This window comes from Eulemur rufifrons, chromosome 14 (assembly GCF_041146395.1).
Source record: "Eulemur rufifrons isolate Redbay chromosome 14, OSU_ERuf_1, whole genome shotgun sequence".
NCBI classification, from domain to species: Eukaryota; Metazoa; Chordata; class Mammalia; order Primates; family Lemuridae; genus Eulemur; species Eulemur rufifrons.
Genome location: NC_090996.1, coordinates 26,353,012 through 26,372,130, shown reverse-complemented (window position 1 = coordinate 26,372,130; position 19,119 = coordinate 26,353,012). Strand labels below are relative to the sequence as shown.

Genomic DNA, 19,119 nt, shown 5'->3' with positions numbered 1-19,119 from the left:
TGTACATACCTCAAAACATATCAAACTGTATACTTTACAAAGTGCAGCTCACTCTATGTCAGATAAATCTCAGTGAAGCTGAAAAGTATAGCGTGATCATCTTCATACATACAATTTCTAAACGCAAATGAATAAAGACACTTAAAAGTATTAGAGGCCTCTCAAAATGCAATTCACTAATAGAATATAAGGGCACTGTGGAAGTCAGCTGAGCTGGGTACAGCCCCACTCTTGCTCTGTCACCTAACCAGCGGTAACACACCTGGGGTAAGTGGCTTCACTTCTCAGGTGACCTCTGTTTTCAGAATTATCAAATGATAAATTAGAACTGCATGTTCCAGAAAGTCCCTCCATGCTCCCAATTGTATAATATTCCAGGTTGGTGTAAAAGCAAGCTAATTTGTACTCTCCTTGATTGTAGATCTCCAGCGCACACAGTCAGCAGATGGACGACCTCTTCGATATCCTCATTAAGAGCGGAGGTAAGTCGGGGCCCCGTCAGACCCCCGCAGGAAGTCATCCCAACACAAGTATGTGAAAGTTCCTCTCTAGAGCTCATATCTTATCTTCAGAGACTGAGAAACATGTTCTTTTAATTCTAACTGAATTTACTGTTTTAAAATCTGTTAAATTTGGGCCATTAAAACAACTTACTATGAAAGTAAAGTTGGAGGAAAAGCCATTGAATTCAGCTTAAAACAGTAATGTTCAATTTAGCCATAGAGAGATGCCTGCTGAAAAGGACCATCTCCAAATAGTAAAGTATAACTAGATTTCAATTCCATGTTGAAAAACTTTAAAACTTGTCCCATGCGTATCAGTCATTGTAATGGATGAAAACATTCCAATCCTGCATAAATTTTATGACAACCAAGTTACTTAGCTTGGACTCCAGTGACTTTTTTTTTTTTTTTTTTTTTTTGTGAGGCAGAGTCTCACTCTGTTGCCCAGGCTAGAGTGCCGTGGCGTCAGCCTAGCTCACAGCAACCTCAGACTCCTAGGCTCAAGCAATCCTGCCTCAGCCTCCTGAGTAGCTGGGACTACAGGCATGTGCCACCATGCCCCGCTAATTTTTTTTTTCTATATATATTTTTAGTTGTCCAGATAATTTCTTTCTATTTTTAGTAGAGACGAGGGTCTTGCTCTTGCTCAGGCTGGTCTTGAACTCCCAAGCTCAAACAATCCACCACCCACAGTGCTAGGATTACAGGTGTGAGCCACAGCGCCAGGCCTTTATTAAAATTTAAAGGCATTGGCTGGCTGGGCATGGTGGCTCAAGCCTGTAATCCTAGCACTCTGGGAGGCCGAGGTGGGAGGATCACTCAAGGTCAGGAGTTCGAGACCAGCCTGAGCAAGAGTGAGACCCCATCTCTACTAAAAATAGAAAGAAATTATCTGGACAACTAAAAATACATATATAAAAAAAAAATTAGCCAGGCATGGTGGCACATGCCTGTAGTCCCAGTTACTCGGGAGGCTGAGGCAGGAGGATTGCTTGAGCCCAGGAGTTTGAGGTTGCTGTGAGCTAAGCTGACGCCAACTGCACTCTAGCCTGGGCAACAGAGCAAGACTCTGTCTCAAAAAAAATACAAAGTAAAGGCAATGCTAAAGCACTGTCTACATATAATATGAAATCTTTAATTTATAATATATCATCTTGAATATCTCTGCCTCAGCTTACATACCTTTAGAAATAAATATAAAATCAGTGTTTTAAAAAAATTCAAATACTACTTAGGAAAATTTTCAAGTATTCTTAATTTACCCCAATGAAAGGAGTTCTATTTGAATTTTTAAATAGTGATCAAAATTTCTCCATTCACAGCAGGTACTATTTGATATATTGAGGTTGGTATTTTGTTCATAATGTCTGACATAGAGAATTCTAGATATTTGACTATACTTCTCCATGTACAAATAGTATTTTTTGCTAAGAACTATATTGGCCTTCTAAATAATTTAAGCTCATGTTATATCTACAGAACTACAGACGTTTTAAAAACAGACATTCTATGCGGATTTTAAGATTTAAAAAAAAAAAAAAATGTTTTGGCCAAGCCTGGTAAAGATAAAAACACTTCTTTTTTTGAGACAAGGTCTTGCTTTGTTGCCCAGGCTGGAGTGCAGTGGCATGATCGTAGGTCACTGCAACCTCGAACTCCTGGGCTCAAGCGATCCTCTTGCTTCAACCTCCCGTGCTGAAACTATGGGCGCGCACCACCACACTCGGCTAATGTTTTTTTTATTTTTTGTGTAGAGATGAGGTCTTGCTACAGTGCCCAGGCTGGACTTTTTAAACAATCAGTAAAGATAATTTTTACAGCCTCAACTTGAAAATTAAAAGTGACAAAGTTATCAAACAATTTTATTTTCTAAAAGGGATGACTTGTGCTATAACAAAGTATCTAGTAAGTGTATCATTTCATCTTACTGTGTACCAATACCAGTAATAATGAGAACCAAGATTGAAATAGTTGGTTATAAGACTACATACTTAAATTGCACTTAAAAGCTTTGGAGGCCGGGTGCGGTGGCTCACGCCTGTAATCCTAGCACTCTGGGAGGCCGACGTGGGCGGATCGTTTGAGCTCAGGAGTTCGAGACCAGCCTGAGCAAGAGCGAGACCCCATCTCTACTAAAAATAGAAAGAAATGATATGGACAGCTAAAAATATATATAGAAAAAATTACCCGGGCATGGTGGTGCATGCCTGTAGTCCCAGCTACTCGGGAGGCTGAGACAGGAGGATCGCTTGAGCACAGGAGTTTGAGGTTGCTGTGAGCTAGGCTGACGCCACGGCACTCACTCTAGCCTGGGCAACAGAGTGAGACTCTGTCTCAAAAAAAAAAAAAAAAAAAGCTTTGGAAACAATTCTAGAGAAGACTACAGATAACTAAAAGTAACATAAACCATCCAAAAACACATTTGCATACAGTTGACAATTTATTTATAAGAATCAAGTCATAAGTTCTCTCTCTCACCTACTTATGCATTTTAATCATTGAGCTTTAAGTGCTATTGTTAATTAAATCTATTTTCCCTAGCATATCTGCATATAAATGAGATCAATCATATCCTCATAAAAGTAAAAAAGATACTTTATTCAAATATGTAGTTAAGTAAACACTGGTATCTATAACAGATGGTCCACTAATTTGCTGTTTCTGTATCTGGCAAGGAATAACACCTAATTAGTGCTTATTAACACTTTTACCAAATCCAGAAAACAAGACAAAAAAGAGGAAAATAAGCAGGTCATCCACCTCATCTAAAAGAAAAAGGTCAAAGGAGCCGTGTGATAGCTTTAATACAGAATGAAATAAGATGGCATTGTATCTTTGCACAACTTTATACAGAAGGTATATGGCCACATTGGGCACACAGTCCACTTATAATAAAGAATATAATTAGATTTTTCATAATACTAAGAATATACTTCCTGTCTCTGCACAAACTCAGGATATACATTTTGACATTCACACTGCTATTGTAGCAGATTCATGGTGTGGGATAAGATATGAGCCCTATCTTAAAGCTCTAAATGACTGAGAATAAGGACCCAAAGATAAAATAAACTAAAGTCATTGATTCTTATCTACTAGGATATAACTGCTTTTGGTGCTTAGTCTTAATGAAAAATAATTGAAAGGATATCAGAATGTAATAAACTTATTTGCTTATCTACTTAACTAAAATAATCCATCATCCTAAAGGTTATCAAGGATTGTACCTGGCCAGTAGCATTCTCTTCCTACCTTTAAGATGGACGTGTGTAGAAGGAATCACAAACAAAGTAACTGTCCTAATAATTAATAAAAATTTTAAAATAGTAGTAAATCTTAAGTTACTAATTACTTCAATCATTTTGCACAGAGATATCCCTCCCTATAAAAGAAGAGCCTTCTCCCATTTCCAAAATGAGACCAGTAACAGCCAGCATCACCACAATGCCAGTCAACACAGTGGTGTCCCGGCCACCACCCCAAGTCCAAATGGCACCACCTATATCCTTAGAACCTATGAGCAGCTTATCTGCCAGCTTAGAGAACCAACTAGAAGCTTTCCTGGATGGCACTTTACCTTCGGCCAATGAGATCGCTCCACTACCGAGCAGCAGTGAAGACAGAGAGCCCTTCTCGCTGATTGAGGACCTCCAGAACGATCTGCTGAGCCACTCGAGCGTGCTGGACCACTCTCACTCCCCCATGGAGACTGCCGAGACCCAGTTTGCCGCGGGGACCCCCTGTCTGTCTCTGGACCTCTCAGACTCAAACCTGGACAACATGGAGTGGTTAGACATCACCATGCCCAACACATCTTCAGGACTCACTCCTCTCAGCGCCAGCGCACCAAGTATGTTCTCCGCTGACTTCCTAGACCCACAGGACCTACCTTTGCCATGGGACTAACGTCACAGATTTCTTGTCTCAGAGTTCACGAGGTGTAAGACCATGAAGAAGATTCTATAAGGTCAGTCTTTAGCGATAGATCCATAGTTGCATTGTTGCAATTAAAGAATGTTGTCACAGAAAGAATGGATAGAAGGTCATAGCCTGGAACCCAAGTTCGAAAACATTTCGTCGCATTCAGCAATGAAATTCTACAGTGAATTTCTACAATTGAATCTAGCATAGGGCCTTCTGAAAAACACACTCGACAAAGAAGACTCACCTATTTCTCCAGACTTCAGTAAAGAATGAAAGGTACCTTTAGATAAAAACAAAGAAAAGTAATGTGCGCAGGAAAATGACACTGGCATTATCTGGTAATCAACTACATTGAAACCTCTGTGGTCACTTTAAGGCCCTAAATAGGAGGCAGACAGCTCCACTCAAAAATAAGGCTGATGAGAGGGAGGTGAGAGGTCACTGCACTTAGTACTTCCTAGAGATGGCCTCAGACAGGCCAAGACACAGCAGGGGTCAAAGGCATGGGACAGCACCGGCCGGTTTGGTGACAGCTTCCAGCTGGGGACTTTTGCTTCCATTCAGAAACCTATGTAATTTTTGTGTGTTGCAGCTTATTTTGTGATTTTTGGAATCTTAACTTTATATCTCCAAATTGAAATTGAAATGGAAAATCTTTCACCATAACCAGATAACGTCTACAAAATACTGTCATAAACAATTCACTGTAAAAATCCAGGTGTATTGATAACACTGAAAACTCGCAACCCTCTGGGTTGATTGGATTGATTTTAATGTATATATTAAGCACTTGTATGTACGCTGACAGTGATTTGTACAGCCTACGTTGGGGTAAGGAAATGGGTATCCAATGGTCCTACTTTTTTTAATGACGCGAATATTTCTAGAATACTTGAGCCACGTTTATTTCTGTATTTAAAGAATTGCTGACTAACTTTCAGGTAACCAGACCCATCTCAAAGAACCAAGAAAAGGCTTTAGCATGAAATGTCTTTCTGAGCTGGTGAGTTAGAAGAACGGAAGGTAAGAAAGGTCTGTCATCTGCCTGGGACATTCCCACGAGACGTACAGGTCGGACTGTGCCGTGTGTGTGGTGGCCGCCAGGTCCCAGCTCCGGTGTCTGTCTTCTGCCGCTAATCTCTGGTTATCGTTTTACAGGCTCGTAACTGGACGTCCTACCTGAGCTCTCACTGTATTGTCAAGCCTAAGATTGAAAAACTGGAGGTTTTATTAGGTTTTTTTTTAATATAGAAAAACAAGTTATTACATATTTGTTAAGTAGTTTCTTAAGAATTTTCTAAAATGCCAACTATCACAGGATTATTTCATGCTAGTCATTTAGGTATATGACAAAATGTAAATAACTGAACAAAAAACTGAAATCTACCAAGAGTGTGGAGGTTTCTGTTAGACACCAACAGTGTGCTCCAGCTCACCCTTGTCAGCCCTGGGGCCAGGTCCCTCCCCTGGTCACCGATGGGTGCGTGTTCCATCGCGACATGCAGGAGGCAGCCCGACCCAGTCTTTTGGAAAGAATTTGTGAAACATTTCTGGGTTTGTGTTTTGCCTAAGAACTGATCTTATTTTAGATTTTTTTTTAAATAAATTTTACCACATGTAAGAAAAGTCAGCTTTTCCGGCATTAGCACCGCGGAGCCCCCTGCTGATTGGCACCTCCCGGCTCCAAGGCACTGGCAGCGCCGACGGCCACCGCGCTCGGTGCAGTCTGCGGTCAGTAGTTTGTGTTCAGCAGCTGGTAAACCAACGCGTGGATACAGCAACTCTTAACCAGAACGCCGCCACCCGACCAAGCGCAGCGAGAGTTCACCACACTAGAAGTGATGCGGTCCTCATGTCAGCTCCCTCGAGAGGGGCCTGTCCCCGGGGCCGGGCTATTTCCTAGGGAAGGTGCTTTTCTTATGGGAGGGCTTGGCCCTGGGTTTCCTGCTGAGGGTTCTGGTCTGGGGCTTATCGGGCCGTACCTGGGCTCTGAGCACCTTCATGGTTCAGATTTGAAAGGCGTATGAAATCAGCATCAGCACCGGACGGCCAGGGGACGTCGGGGGCACCCACACACCCAGTGGTGTTAACTCTTGTTGAGTAACTTTGTATTTCCATAGCCCTCAGTTGTGTACATAGATGGTTTTCTAGCCCTGGGGTCCCTTAATTGCTTTTAAAAAATAGGGTTTGAACCATGCCACAGGAAGGCTGCTCTCCAAACATACACCGTGCAGTGCGCAGGGGCGGTCCGCAGCCTGCTCTCGTGCCCACTTCACATACGTGTTCAAATCCTCCTGTACCAGAACTTCATTTTTAAAAAGGCGAAGTGTCTCTAGCTCTTAGCTCCACAAGCCGTCCCACTTGTACCATTCCACCTGGCCCTCCTGTCCTGGCTCGCGGAGCCAGCCAGGCACCTGTGACACGAGCGCTGCCCTCCAGCGTCTCCACGGCGTAGCCCAGGTTAGAACGGACACACACGTGACATGACCAAAGACAACGCTCTGTAAGCAGGGCCCCTCTGACCTAACTCGGTGCCCGTGGTGGGAAGTGCAGTGGGGGAGGGTGGGTGTGGAGTGAGGAAGGTCGTTGCTGTTTAAGGTGAGTTTCACAGCCATTAAAGCACAGGTCGAAACAGCCCATTGAATTTGCAGTATGCATGTGTGTAGTTTAGCAGCGGTACTGTTGTGTATCATATTGCCAAGAAAATAACTAACCCCCAGTCTTTCTTCCCTGCGTATTCTTGAAACACAGTGATATCCACCTTACCTTTCTATTGTATATAGATATCGGATCATCTTACTGGTGGGATGGATAAAAAGAGCTATGCCAAAGCTTCTTTAAAGTCTTTGGAAGGCCAGAGGTATGTGGGCATCTTGTACATTTCAGCAAAGCATCTACTAAGAAACCTTTTAGGAAGTGTTAGTGGTTCACGTTCTAGTGTTTTTCCTGACATGTGCAATCTACTGTATATACTTGCCACATACTCGTACATAGATGTATTCTGAATTCATGGAACTTCTTGGTTAGATACTATTTGTGTTTGTTGCATAGGAATATTTTTGTAATACTAAAGAGATCTTATTTAAATTTCCTTTTTAAAAACTGCATGGTTCTGTGATCCATGTAACCGACACTTTGGGGCTTGTAAGTGCTGTTTAGGAACAGCGGCGAAGGCAAAGTCTTGGTAATAAGATAGCGCCCCTGCACTGCACAGTCCACGGACGCTGAGGGATGTCTCAGGAGCACCTGACCCGTTTTGTCACCAAAGCTGACTCAGGCTTCCTCTACCCCAACCCCAGATCATTCCAGGCAGCATATCTTTCTTCAGAGTCCTTTCAGAATTCCCAGGCTGAAACCAGCCAAAACATCTGTCCCCACAAATGATGGGACAGTCCCTTCACTGTCCTCCAGTGGACCTGGCTTCAGAGAAGTGGAAAATCACTTTGGCAGGGTTGAAAATATTTGGGAGAAGCCCACACTGTAGGGCTGTTTCCGTGGGCCCACATGGTGGCCAGCGTCAGACCAGCACCTGGCTGGGGACTTTTCCGAGAAATTTAAAGAGAATAGCTGTTCATTGTCTCCCAGCAGAGCAACACAGGTCACTTTAACCAAATTCACAAATAACTCCTCATCTTTCACCAGCCAGTACTGCAAAAAATGAACGTTTTGACTACTGGCGACAGAGAACACCCATACACATTGTCCCACTGCCCCGAAAGCCACAAAGTTAGCCCAAAATTAACAAAGGCCAGTAACTGGAAGGTCAGGTTCATCAAGGAATATAGCTTACGAGTGCATGAATGTATACTTGGAGAGCATCCTAACTGCATTTCAGCTAATCTTTTTAAGTAATTTCAATCAAAACTGGAAAATAAGATGTAATTTTGTTTCCTGGTTCGAACCTTCAATACTTTGTTCATTCAACAATCTTTCTGGGCTACGTTTTTATTTGTAAAGTAATTCCGTCTGCATGGCAATAAGCAGGTCCATCCTTTTTCCTCATTCACCCTTTCTTACGGTATCTGAGGAAACACGTCATTGCAAAAGTTTCTACCTGAAATCTTTCATGGAAAGCCTGTAATTCAAAAAGCTGCACATGTTTACAGAAGAGCTCTCACCCTCCACACAAACACACTGCTCTGTGAATCATCATCGGAAAACGTCACGATTCTGTGACGACGAGATGGCAATCTCAGATCTTCAAGGTGCTGTCTGGAATCAAACAAAACATGTTCTTGGAGATATTAACACAGCTGTAGTGTTTAACAGAGCTTCATGCCAACTACTAAGACAAAGCTTTAACAAAGTTTATAGAATCACCGAAACTCGTAACAATTACCTCTCTACATCATGCTGTAAGGAATCTTGCTCATTTGGTAGGAAGGAGGAGCATTTAGGAAAGGGTTTAGTATCTACCAAAAGTACTTGACCTCAAGTAACCAATAGTAAAGCAAACTTGCTTTAAAGGAACCAAAGGCATTGCCAAGTATTTGCCAAAAGGAGGCACTTTTTATTTAAAATTTGAGACTAATGAGATCTCAAAAATCAGTCCCAAAAAGGTATTATCCATTTAAGGTTATAATTTTCACAGAGATGTAGATATTTCTCTATTGTTTTCATGTAAAATAGTATAGAGTTGTTTTGTTGGTTTAAGAATAATACATAGTCAGTAGTAATACAAAGTTTTTTCCTTTTTTCTTTTCTTGCTTGCAATAGAAATGCAACGTGATAGGTGTTTCTCTTCTTTATTTTCATTGTCACATTATGTCTTAGCATCTCACTTTATGGAAAAAAGGAGAAAAATACCAATCTACAGAGCCCTGCTTGTTGAAGCACTCGTTTAATAAACAAGAAATTATGGCAATCGGGGGTCCATTCATGTATTGCCTTTATGTTGTTTTTTAAAAGAAAAACCATGATGCCTTTGTATTTGCTGTTTGCACCCCTGAAATCAATTCCATATCATGTTTGAATGCCATACATTTTGCACATGTACTGTACATAGGTAATGCATACTGTATTTTTATATGTGTGCACATTTATCATCAGATCTTTTGTACATAGTGGCAGTATCGTAGCTGATCGGGAAATGTTTGATATCTCAGCAATTTTGCATTTTTGTGTCTCAAATAAAAACGTTTTGATGTACTATGATTCTTGCTATGAAGAGGAGAGACCACACCCTGTGGGTCGGTCAAGCCATTGCTGACCTACGGAATGGGGGCGGACTGGGGAGGAGACACCTCCTTTAGAACACAACTCACAGCACAAAGCCACCAGGCAAAGCACATGAACTCGTCAAGGTGGGTTTATAGAGCATACGGGAAGTGGGCGAGCCTGCCCCGGTCCAGGACCATGAAATCCAAAACAGAAACTCACATGTACCAGCTGAACTTGAACATGTCAAAATGTACACCGAAGTCATGTTCTTTCCTCCACAATCCTAAGGAAACACTGAATGAACATTAGATAGTAAGTAGTCTGCAGTGGGTGGACTGATACACCCAAGCACGTGCACAGGGAGAACTGACTCAGCTTGATAGTCATCAATGCACCACCAACAAAATTCCTGAAACACTCAGATAATCCTTCAGTTTAGCCAAGTTTGAAAAACCATGGACATGAGGTGTTTTTATAGACCAAATGGTCTTTAGAATTCAGTGCTCTTTTAGTAAAATGATACTAACTTCAACCCAAGAGCTGATGGTTAAAATAGCTTTGAGGAGAACAGTGTATTTGTCTCCCTCCTTGCTTTGAAGAAATAAAATGATAATGAGTAAACCTGATTGACAACTTTTATATCAATATTTGATTAAGAAAACGGGCAGAGCATGAACCGCAGAAAGGGGAGGAAGAAAGAGAATCGATTTCCTAAATACAGCAGAGCATCCACCACCTGCGACACCAACAGGGCAGGAGAGCGGGCTCAACAGGCCAGTTCAGAGATGATGCTTCGAAAGGGCTAAACCTTAGTAACGTGTCGTATGTCACCAGAAAAATCCTGCCCTCAAGGAGAAAACAGACCTTAATACTTGTGTGAGAGAAAAATGAAGCCACAGGGAGCAAAAGATATGCCCCAGGAGTTGAGAGGAGCGAGCCCAGGTCGCCACAGGGAGCTCTAGGGACAGCGTCACGGGAGAAAACCCCTTGGGCAAGGTCACATGTAATTGGAGAAAAATTTTTTTTTCTGTAACATTTTTATTTTTTAATGAGTTTTGAGAGGGAAAAAAGATGGGCCAGAGAAGTATAAAAGATAAATACAAATGGGCCAGGCATGGTGGCTCATGCCTGTAATCCCACCATTCTGGGAGGCTGAGGCGGGAGGATCGCCTGAGGTCAGGAGTTCAGGACCAGCCTGAGCAAGAGTGAGACCCTGTCTCTACTAAAAATAGAAACATTAGCGGGGAGTTGTCTTGCACCTAATAGTCCCAGCTACTCGAGAGGCTGAGGCAGGAGAATCACTTGAGCCCAGGAGTTTGAGGTTGCCGTGAGCTATGATGATGCTCCTGCATGCTAGCCAAGGTGACAGAATGAGACTCTGTCTCAAAAAAAAAAAAAAAAAAAAAGAAATACAAATGAAAGCTAAGTTTTGCTAATTGTTTTAAAACCACAACAAACTAGTACAGACTGCCCTGTGCAAAACACAATAGAGGTTCAGAGATCAATGTGTTCCCTTAGCAGGGCTGAAACCTTCAGTCTCTGGTATTTGGAATTTAGGCTGCAGTCCTTGTATATAGACAGATTCCTGTGTGTGTGGCACAGTCCACGTTTTTAATCAGATTTAAACAGAAGAATGGCCACTTAGCCCAGGAGGAAAAAGATGAAGTGCTTGGCTTCATGGGTCACATAACTACTGAGGTTCCTCCCCACAATGCAATGCAATGCAATGCAATGCAATGCAATGCAATGCAATGCCAGATAGGACTGGACTTCTTGTCAGACTCCCTGACATGGGCCACAGCGTCCTCTTCTATGTTCTATTTCTCCAACATCTGAGCAGCACACTCCACCAAGTCCTGTTGCATCTTTCTAGCATGTCCGCGTTTTTGATCACAGCCTTTCGGTCACACATGGTTTCCCATGGAGCAGGGGCTGGCGGGCTGCAACGGTCTCCTGGAGGAGGTGCTAGCAGGGCTCAGGCCCAGCAGAGCTGCCGTGGCCACCCAAAGCCATGACACATACGAAAAACAGGAAAAATTTTGATTGAGCCCCTAGTACTATGTGCTAGTCAGCGGGCTAGATGCTGGAGTTTGGCTACAGGACAGAATCATCGAAGGTAATGCCAAGAATTCAGTCTGGAAAGGTACAAGGAAGCTGGTCACACAAGGATCCCATCTTTAAAGGGCTTTAGAATCTTCTGTGGGTAATTGTTTTCTTTGGGTAACACAGAGGCTTAGAAAGGTTTTCGGATATTAGGCAAGGTCACCACTTTGCATCTTTGTAATCCTCTACAGCAAGTGAAGGTGAGTACCAAAGCATCTGTAAGCACAGACACATCCAGACACTTAGTGATGACTGCGAATGAATGATACCTAGTCCACCTTGCAGTGAAACACCAGCATTAAACCAAGAGAAGACTAATTTCAGGACAGATGTACATAATGTGTCACCAACAATTTTATGCCATCACATAAACCTGAAGGTGTCCCAGGTCACACCAAGACCATTCCCCCTCGCTTCTCATTCTGACAGATATTTAAGTTGCAGGAAGAAACTTCATATTCATATCCTATCTTTAATGTTAATTTTTATGATGACAAGTTAATAAACCCGCATTGTCTAATCAGACAAGAAACAAGGATGCTCATCAGCTTTCTGAATGCCCTTTTCGTTGGGTACGATTGCGTCTGGACCATCCACTGGCAAATCTGTCCTGCGATGACAGCCCCACGGTGTACTCCTGCTGCCGGTGCCTGTACAGCAGACTTGCCAAAAGCATCTGAAACCCGGACGATTCGAATGCTGGCACCATCCCGTCCAAAGCTGGAATTTGATAACGAGGAGGCGATTTTATTCAGGTTGATAGTGTTTCTCATCAGAGATTCAGATAAAGGCCTTTGACCTTTGATGTGTTTTGTCACCCATAGCTGGAGAGAACCCCTCCCCAGTCACACTAAACAGAATCACAAAGCTCATCTGCACTTAAAGTTCACCAGACTAAAGGGCTACGACGGTTCTGTTGCAATACTTCTTTAAGCACTAGAAAAGGTCTACAACACTGTTTAAACGAATAACCTATTTTCTTCACTTAAATGATATTTGTTAAGCAATTTGGAAAGTTGATCAAAACACCATCAAATTCACTAGAGATACAGAACCTGCAATAGGGATACCAAAGGTGCTACGACCAAATGCTACTTAGCCCTTGTCCCCACTCCTATCACACAGCGCCAACAAATAGATGAAATAGGAGGGAACTTTCTCACCTCATAAAGATCATCTACACAAAACCCAGAGCTAACATTGTACTTACCGGTTAAAGACCAAAATGCTTGTCTCTGATGATCAGGAAAAAATAAGGATGTCCACTCTTGCAACTTCCATTCTACGTTGTACTAGAGTTTCTACTCAGAACAATTATGTAAGAAAGAAAAGGCATCCAGATTGGAAAGGAAGGAATAAAACAATCTCTGTTTGCAGGTGACATTATCTTATATAGAGAGAATCCTAAGGAATTCCCTAAAAATCTATTAGAACTAATAAATTAGTTCATTAATGTCACAGGATGCAAAACTCAATCTCATTTCTATATGGTAGCAATGAATAAAACAAATGGAATTAAGAAAATGATTTGCAATAACATCAAAGAATAAAATACTTAGGAATAAATTTAACAAAAGTACAAGACTTATACTCTGAAAACTATAAAATGTTTCTGAAAGAAATTAAAGAACAAATAAATGGAGAGACATCGCATGTTCATGGATCAGAAGACTTAATATTGTTAACATGGCAATATTCCCCCAAACTGACCTACAGGTTAAACACACTCCCTATCAAAATCCCAGCTGGCTTCTTTGCCGAAATGGGCAAGCTGATCCTAAAACGCATGTGTATTACAAATTCAAGGGACCTGGAGTAGCCAAAACGATCTTGGAAAAAAAAGAACAAAGTTGGAGGACTTAACGTTTCTCAATTTCAAACCTTACTGCAAAGCTTCAGTAATCAAAGTGTGGTACTGGCCTAAGAAGAGACATATAGATCAACAAAATAAGAGTGAGAGTCCAGAGATAAACTCTCATCTTTATGGTCAATTGATTTTTCATGAAAGTGCCAAAACAATTCAGTGGAGGGAAAGAATAGTCTTTTCAACAGTGCTGAGACAACTGGATATCCACATGCGGAAGAATGAATTTGGACCCCCTACCTCATGCCATATAAAAAAATTAACTCAAAATAGATCAAACTGAAAGAGCTAAAACTATAAAATTTGTAGAAGATAATAGAGAGTCTTTGTTACCTTGGCTTAGGTGAAACCTTCTTATATATGACACCAGAAGTATAAACAATAAAAGAAAAAAATTAATTGGACTCAAGGTTAAAATTTCTGTGCTCCAAAGAACACTGTCCAGAAAGTTACAAGACAACCCACAAAACAGGAGAAAAATTTTGCAAATCAAGTATCTGATAAGGAACTTGTACTGAAAATGTATATAAAGGACTATTACAACTGAATAATAAAAAGACAACCTGATTTTAAAAGGATCAAGAATATGAATAGTCATTTCTCCAAAGAAGAGATACAAATGGCCAATAAGTTCATAAAATGATGATCAATATCAGACCAATACAAATCAAAACCACATGAGATACCATGTTACAGCAATAGAATGGCTATAATTAAAAAAATAGATAATAACAAGCGTTAGCAAAGATGTGGAGAAACTGGAACCCACATACCTGCTGGTAGTTCATACATGTAAACTCCTGTGGCTGTTTTGGAAAACAATATGGCAGTTCCTTAAAGCGTTAAACATAGGTTTGCCATATGACCCAGCAATTCCACTCCTACATATCTATCCAAGAAGATTAAAAACACATGCCCACGCACAACTTGTACATCAATGTTCACTGCAGCATTATTCACAATACCCAAAAAGTGGAAATGACCCAGATGTCCATAAACACATGAATGGATAAAGTGTGGTATTACCTTTACCTTTCAAAAATGAAAGTAAGACTCTCTCAGATATACAAAAGATAAAACAATTCATCATAGTAGACTCTTAACAAAAAGAAATGTTAAAGAAATTCCTTCAGACAGAAGGAAAATGACACCAGATCGAAGTCTGTATCTACATAAAGGAATTATGTAGTTACCATTTCTGGTGCTCTTAAAGTATGTAACAGTTTTTCTTACTGTTCAAATTTTCTTAAAAGGTAACTGACAGTTTAAACAAAAATAACAACAATGTTTTATTGTTAACAAAGATTTATAACCTATGTAAAAGTAAAATGCATGACAACAATACCATAAAGTTCAGAGGAGTGAATAGGAGTATACTATTATAAAGTGTTTATATGTGAATTGGTACAATATTACTTAACAGAAGATATTAAGTATATAATAAGATACATATATAAATGAATTATGAAGCAAACACTGAACTAACAAAAGTTATAGCTAATAAGGCAAGCAAAGGGATAAATGGAACCATAAAAACTCAACGAATTCAAAGAAAGAAATGGGAACAAAAACAGATAATAAAAATAGAAAATAAATAGCAAGATGATAAATTTAAACCTAACCACATCAACAGTTTCATTAAGTTTAAATGGTCTAAATAACCCAATTAATAGGCAGAGATTTTCAGAATGCATAAAAACAAGCAAAACCCAACTTTATGCTGCCTATAAGAAACACACTTCAAATATGAACACAGGTACAGGTTAACAAAGTATACAATGCTAATTACTAATCATTTGGTGGAATGGTTATATTTATATCAGACAAAATTTCAGAGATTTCCTAGCAATCAATGTTATCATAGATAGAATGTCATTTCATAATGATAAATTGGTCCAGAAGATGAAAGAATTCTAAATGTTTAGACACCTACAAAAAGATTCAAACTACATAAAGTAAAAAATTATAGAGCTTCAAGGAGAAATAGAAAAGCCACAATTATAGTCAAAGATTTCAATACCCTTTTTCAGTAATTGATAGAACAAGTCAACAATCATTAAGGATAAAAAGAAAGTGTAAACAATACTAGCAACTCATTTGAACTTACTGACATTTATATGACATTTATTTTCCCTCCATAACAGCAGAATCTGCATTTTTTTCAAAGGCACATGAAACATTTACCAAGGAGACCAAATCCTGGGACATAAAACAAGTCTCAATAAATGTTAAAGTATTAAAGTCACACAAAATATCTTCTCTGACCAACATGGAATTATTTAGGAATGAATAAAAGAAAGATCCATGGAAAAATCCCTAAATATTTGGAAACTAAATAGCACACTTCTGAGTAACCTATGAGTCAAAGAATGAGTCAAAAGAGAAAATAAAGTATTTTTAACTGAATGAAAAATATAAACAATATATCAAAAGGTGTGATATGCTAATGCAGTACATGAAGAGAAACTTATAGCACTAAATGTCTATATTAGAAAATAAGAAAGTCTCCCATAAATGGCCTCAGTTTCCACCTTAAAAAAAAAAAAAGCAAATGAAACCTAAAGTAAGTAGGAGACAGGAAATAATAAAGGTGAGAGAATAAATCAATGAAATAGAAAACAGAAAAACAATTGGGAAAAATCAATGGAATTAAAAGCAGGTTTCTGGAGAGTATCAATGAAGTTGATAAACTTCTACCAGATAAATCAGTAAGAGAAGGAGAAAGGACACAAATTACCAATATCAGGAATGAGAAAGGTGACATTATTACAGATTCTACAAATACGAAATGGATAATAAAGCAATATTATGAAAAACTTTGTCAAAAAATTCAACAACCCTTAGATGAAACAATTTCTTTGAAAGATACAAAATACGAAAGCTCACTTAAGAAACAGGTAACCTGATTAGTCCTATATACGTGAAAGAAATTGAACTAATAGTATAAAACCTGTCCACAAGGAAAAGCCCAGACCCACATGACTTTCCTGATGAATAATACCAGCTATACAAAATCCTCCAGAAAATTGAAAACAAGGTGCTATTTCCCACTTATTCGATGATGCCAACATTACCCTAGAACCAAAGACATTAAAGTACTAGAAAAGTAAATTACTGACCAGTATTCTCCATGAACATGTAAAATTCCTTAATAAGTTTTTAGCAAATCTGAAAGTTAATAAAAACCTGACTAAATGAGGTTTACCCCAAGAATGTAGGCTTGGTTTAACATTTGAAAAATCAATGTAATTCATCATATTCAACTCAAAACACTAAAAACCATAAGCATCTCAATACATAGGAAAAGCATTTGAAAAAACCTAACATCCAATCGTAACTTTTTTTCTTAAATCCCTCCACAAAGCAGGAATGGAAAGGAACTCCTCAATCTAATGAAGGGCATCTATAACAAACCCACAGCAAACATCACACTTAATATTGAAAGACTGAATGTTTTCTCCTTAAGATCAGAAACAAGACAAGCATGTCCTTTCTCAACATTTCTCAACATTATATTGGAAGTTCCAGTAAATAAAGCAAATTAGCATTCACATTGGAAAGGAAGAAGTAAACTGTCATTCACAGACATGATTTTCTATGTAGAAATTCAAAGGAATGTACAGCAAAACTAGTAAGTGACTTTAGCAAGGCTGCAGAATATTAGATCAACATACAAGAGTTGATTGTATTTCTCAATGGACAATCAGGAATTGGAAGTTTAAAAACACTATCATTTACTATAGCATCAAAAATATGAAATATATGGGGATAAATTGACAAAAGATGTGAAAGATCTGAACTACAAAATACTGTTGAGAGAAATTAAAGAAGACACAAATAAATCAAGAGACATATCATGTACATGGATTGGAAGACTCAATATTGTCAATATTTCAATTCTCCCCAACTCGATCTAATGCCATTTTGACTGAAATGCCAGCAGGCTTTTTGTAGACATTGTTACCAGAGTCTAAAATCATATGGCAATACTAAGGAATTAGAACAGTCAAAAAGAGAAACAAATTTGGAAGACTAATGCTACCTGATTTCAAGACTTACTATAAAGCTACATTAATTAAGACAGTAAAGATAGACAAATAGATCAATGGATAAAATAGAGTCCAAAAAGAGACCCACACATATACAATCAACTTATTTTTGACAAAGGTGCAAAGGCAATTCAGTGGGGAACCAATTCAAGATGGTCTTTTCAACAAAAGACACTGGAACAAATGAAAAGTGAACTTCAATCCATAGCTCACATCATATACAAAATTAATTCCGAATGGATCATTGACCTAAATATAAAATCTAAAACTATAAAACTGCCAGAGGAAAACACCTGTATGACTTTGAGGTAGGCAAGGATTTCTAGGTATAATTTTTTAGAGATCCATAAAAGAACAAATTGATAAATTGGATTTTATCAAAATTTAAAACTTCTGCTCTTGAAAGGACACTGTTAAGAGATTGAAAAGGGCCACAGACTGGGACCGAATATTTGGAAATCATATATCTGATAAAGGATTTATATCCAGAATATATCAGGAATTCTTAAAATTCAATAAAGAACCAACCCAATAAAAATGCATAAAGGCTTTGAACAGATTCTTCACACCAACGAAGATAAATGAACAGCAAATAAACACGAAAAATGTTCAACATCTTAGTCATTAGAGAAGTGCAAACTATAAACCACAAAGAGATACTACTACATGCCTATTAGAATGACTAAAAGATTGACCATACCAAGTGTTGGCAAGGATGTAGAGGAACTGGAACTCTCCCACACTGCTGGTGGGAATGTAAAATAGTACAATCACTTTGGAAAACAGTTTTCTTTCCTTTTTTTTTTTTTTTTTGGTTTTTTGCCAATTTTTTTTTTTTTTTTTTTGAGACAGAGTCTCACTCTGTTGCCCGGGCTAGAGAGAGTGCCGTGGCGTCAGCCTAGCTCACAGCAACCTCAAACTCCTGGGCTTAAGCGATCCTACTGCCTCAGCCTCCCGAGTAGCTGGGACTACAGGCATGCGCCACCATGCCCAGCTAATTTTTTGTATATATATATTTTAGTTGTCCATATAATTTCTTTCTATTTTTAGTAGAGATGGGGTCTCGCTCTTGCTCAGGCTGGTCTCGAACTCCTGACCTCCAGCGATCCACCCGTCTCGGCCTCCCAGGGTGCTAGGATTAGAGGCGTGAGCCACCGCGCCCGGCCCCAATTTCTTAAAGAGATAAACGTATGATTCATGGATTCCACTCCTATATATCTACCTAAAAGCAATGAAAACACATGTCCCTTCACAGTTTTGTACACAAATGTCCACAGTAGTTTTATTTGCAATAGCTCCAAACTAGAAACAACTCAAATGTCCACACCACTCAGGAACAATAAGGAATGAATTCTTGGCACACAATAATGTACAATATGGATGAGTCTCAGAATAATTACGCCGAACAAAAGTAGCCAACGGGGGAAAAAAAAAAGCATATACTGTTGGATTCTATTTATATAGAATTCTGGGATATGCAATCTAACATATAGAAAGCAGAATGGTGGTTGTTGGG

The 19,119-nt window shown here is 39.3% G+C and overlaps 1 protein-coding gene and 1 pseudogene across 2 annotated transcripts in view; one reads left to right on the top strand and one right to left on the bottom strand.

The window, feature by feature from the left end:
- The window catches only part of MRTFB (myocardin related transcription factor B), a 173,618-nt gene extending 164,094 nt beyond the window's left edge, over positions 1–9,524 (top strand). For both annotated transcript variants that reach the window (XM_069486905.1, XM_069486906.1), the window contains 2 exons: positions 422–482; positions 3,874–9,524. In XM_069486905.1, the coding sequence (XP_069343006.1) occupies positions 422–482; positions 3,874–4,409 (597 nt within the window). In that variant the 3' untranslated portion in view covers positions 4,410–9,524. The remainder of the gene's footprint in view (positions 1–421; positions 483–3,873) is intronic.
- Positions 9,525–11,198: 1,674 nt separating this feature from the next.
- Positions 11,199–11,499, bottom strand: LOC138394077 (dynein light chain 1, cytoplasmic-like; annotated as a pseudogene).
- Positions 11,500–19,119: the final 7,620 nt, after the last annotated feature.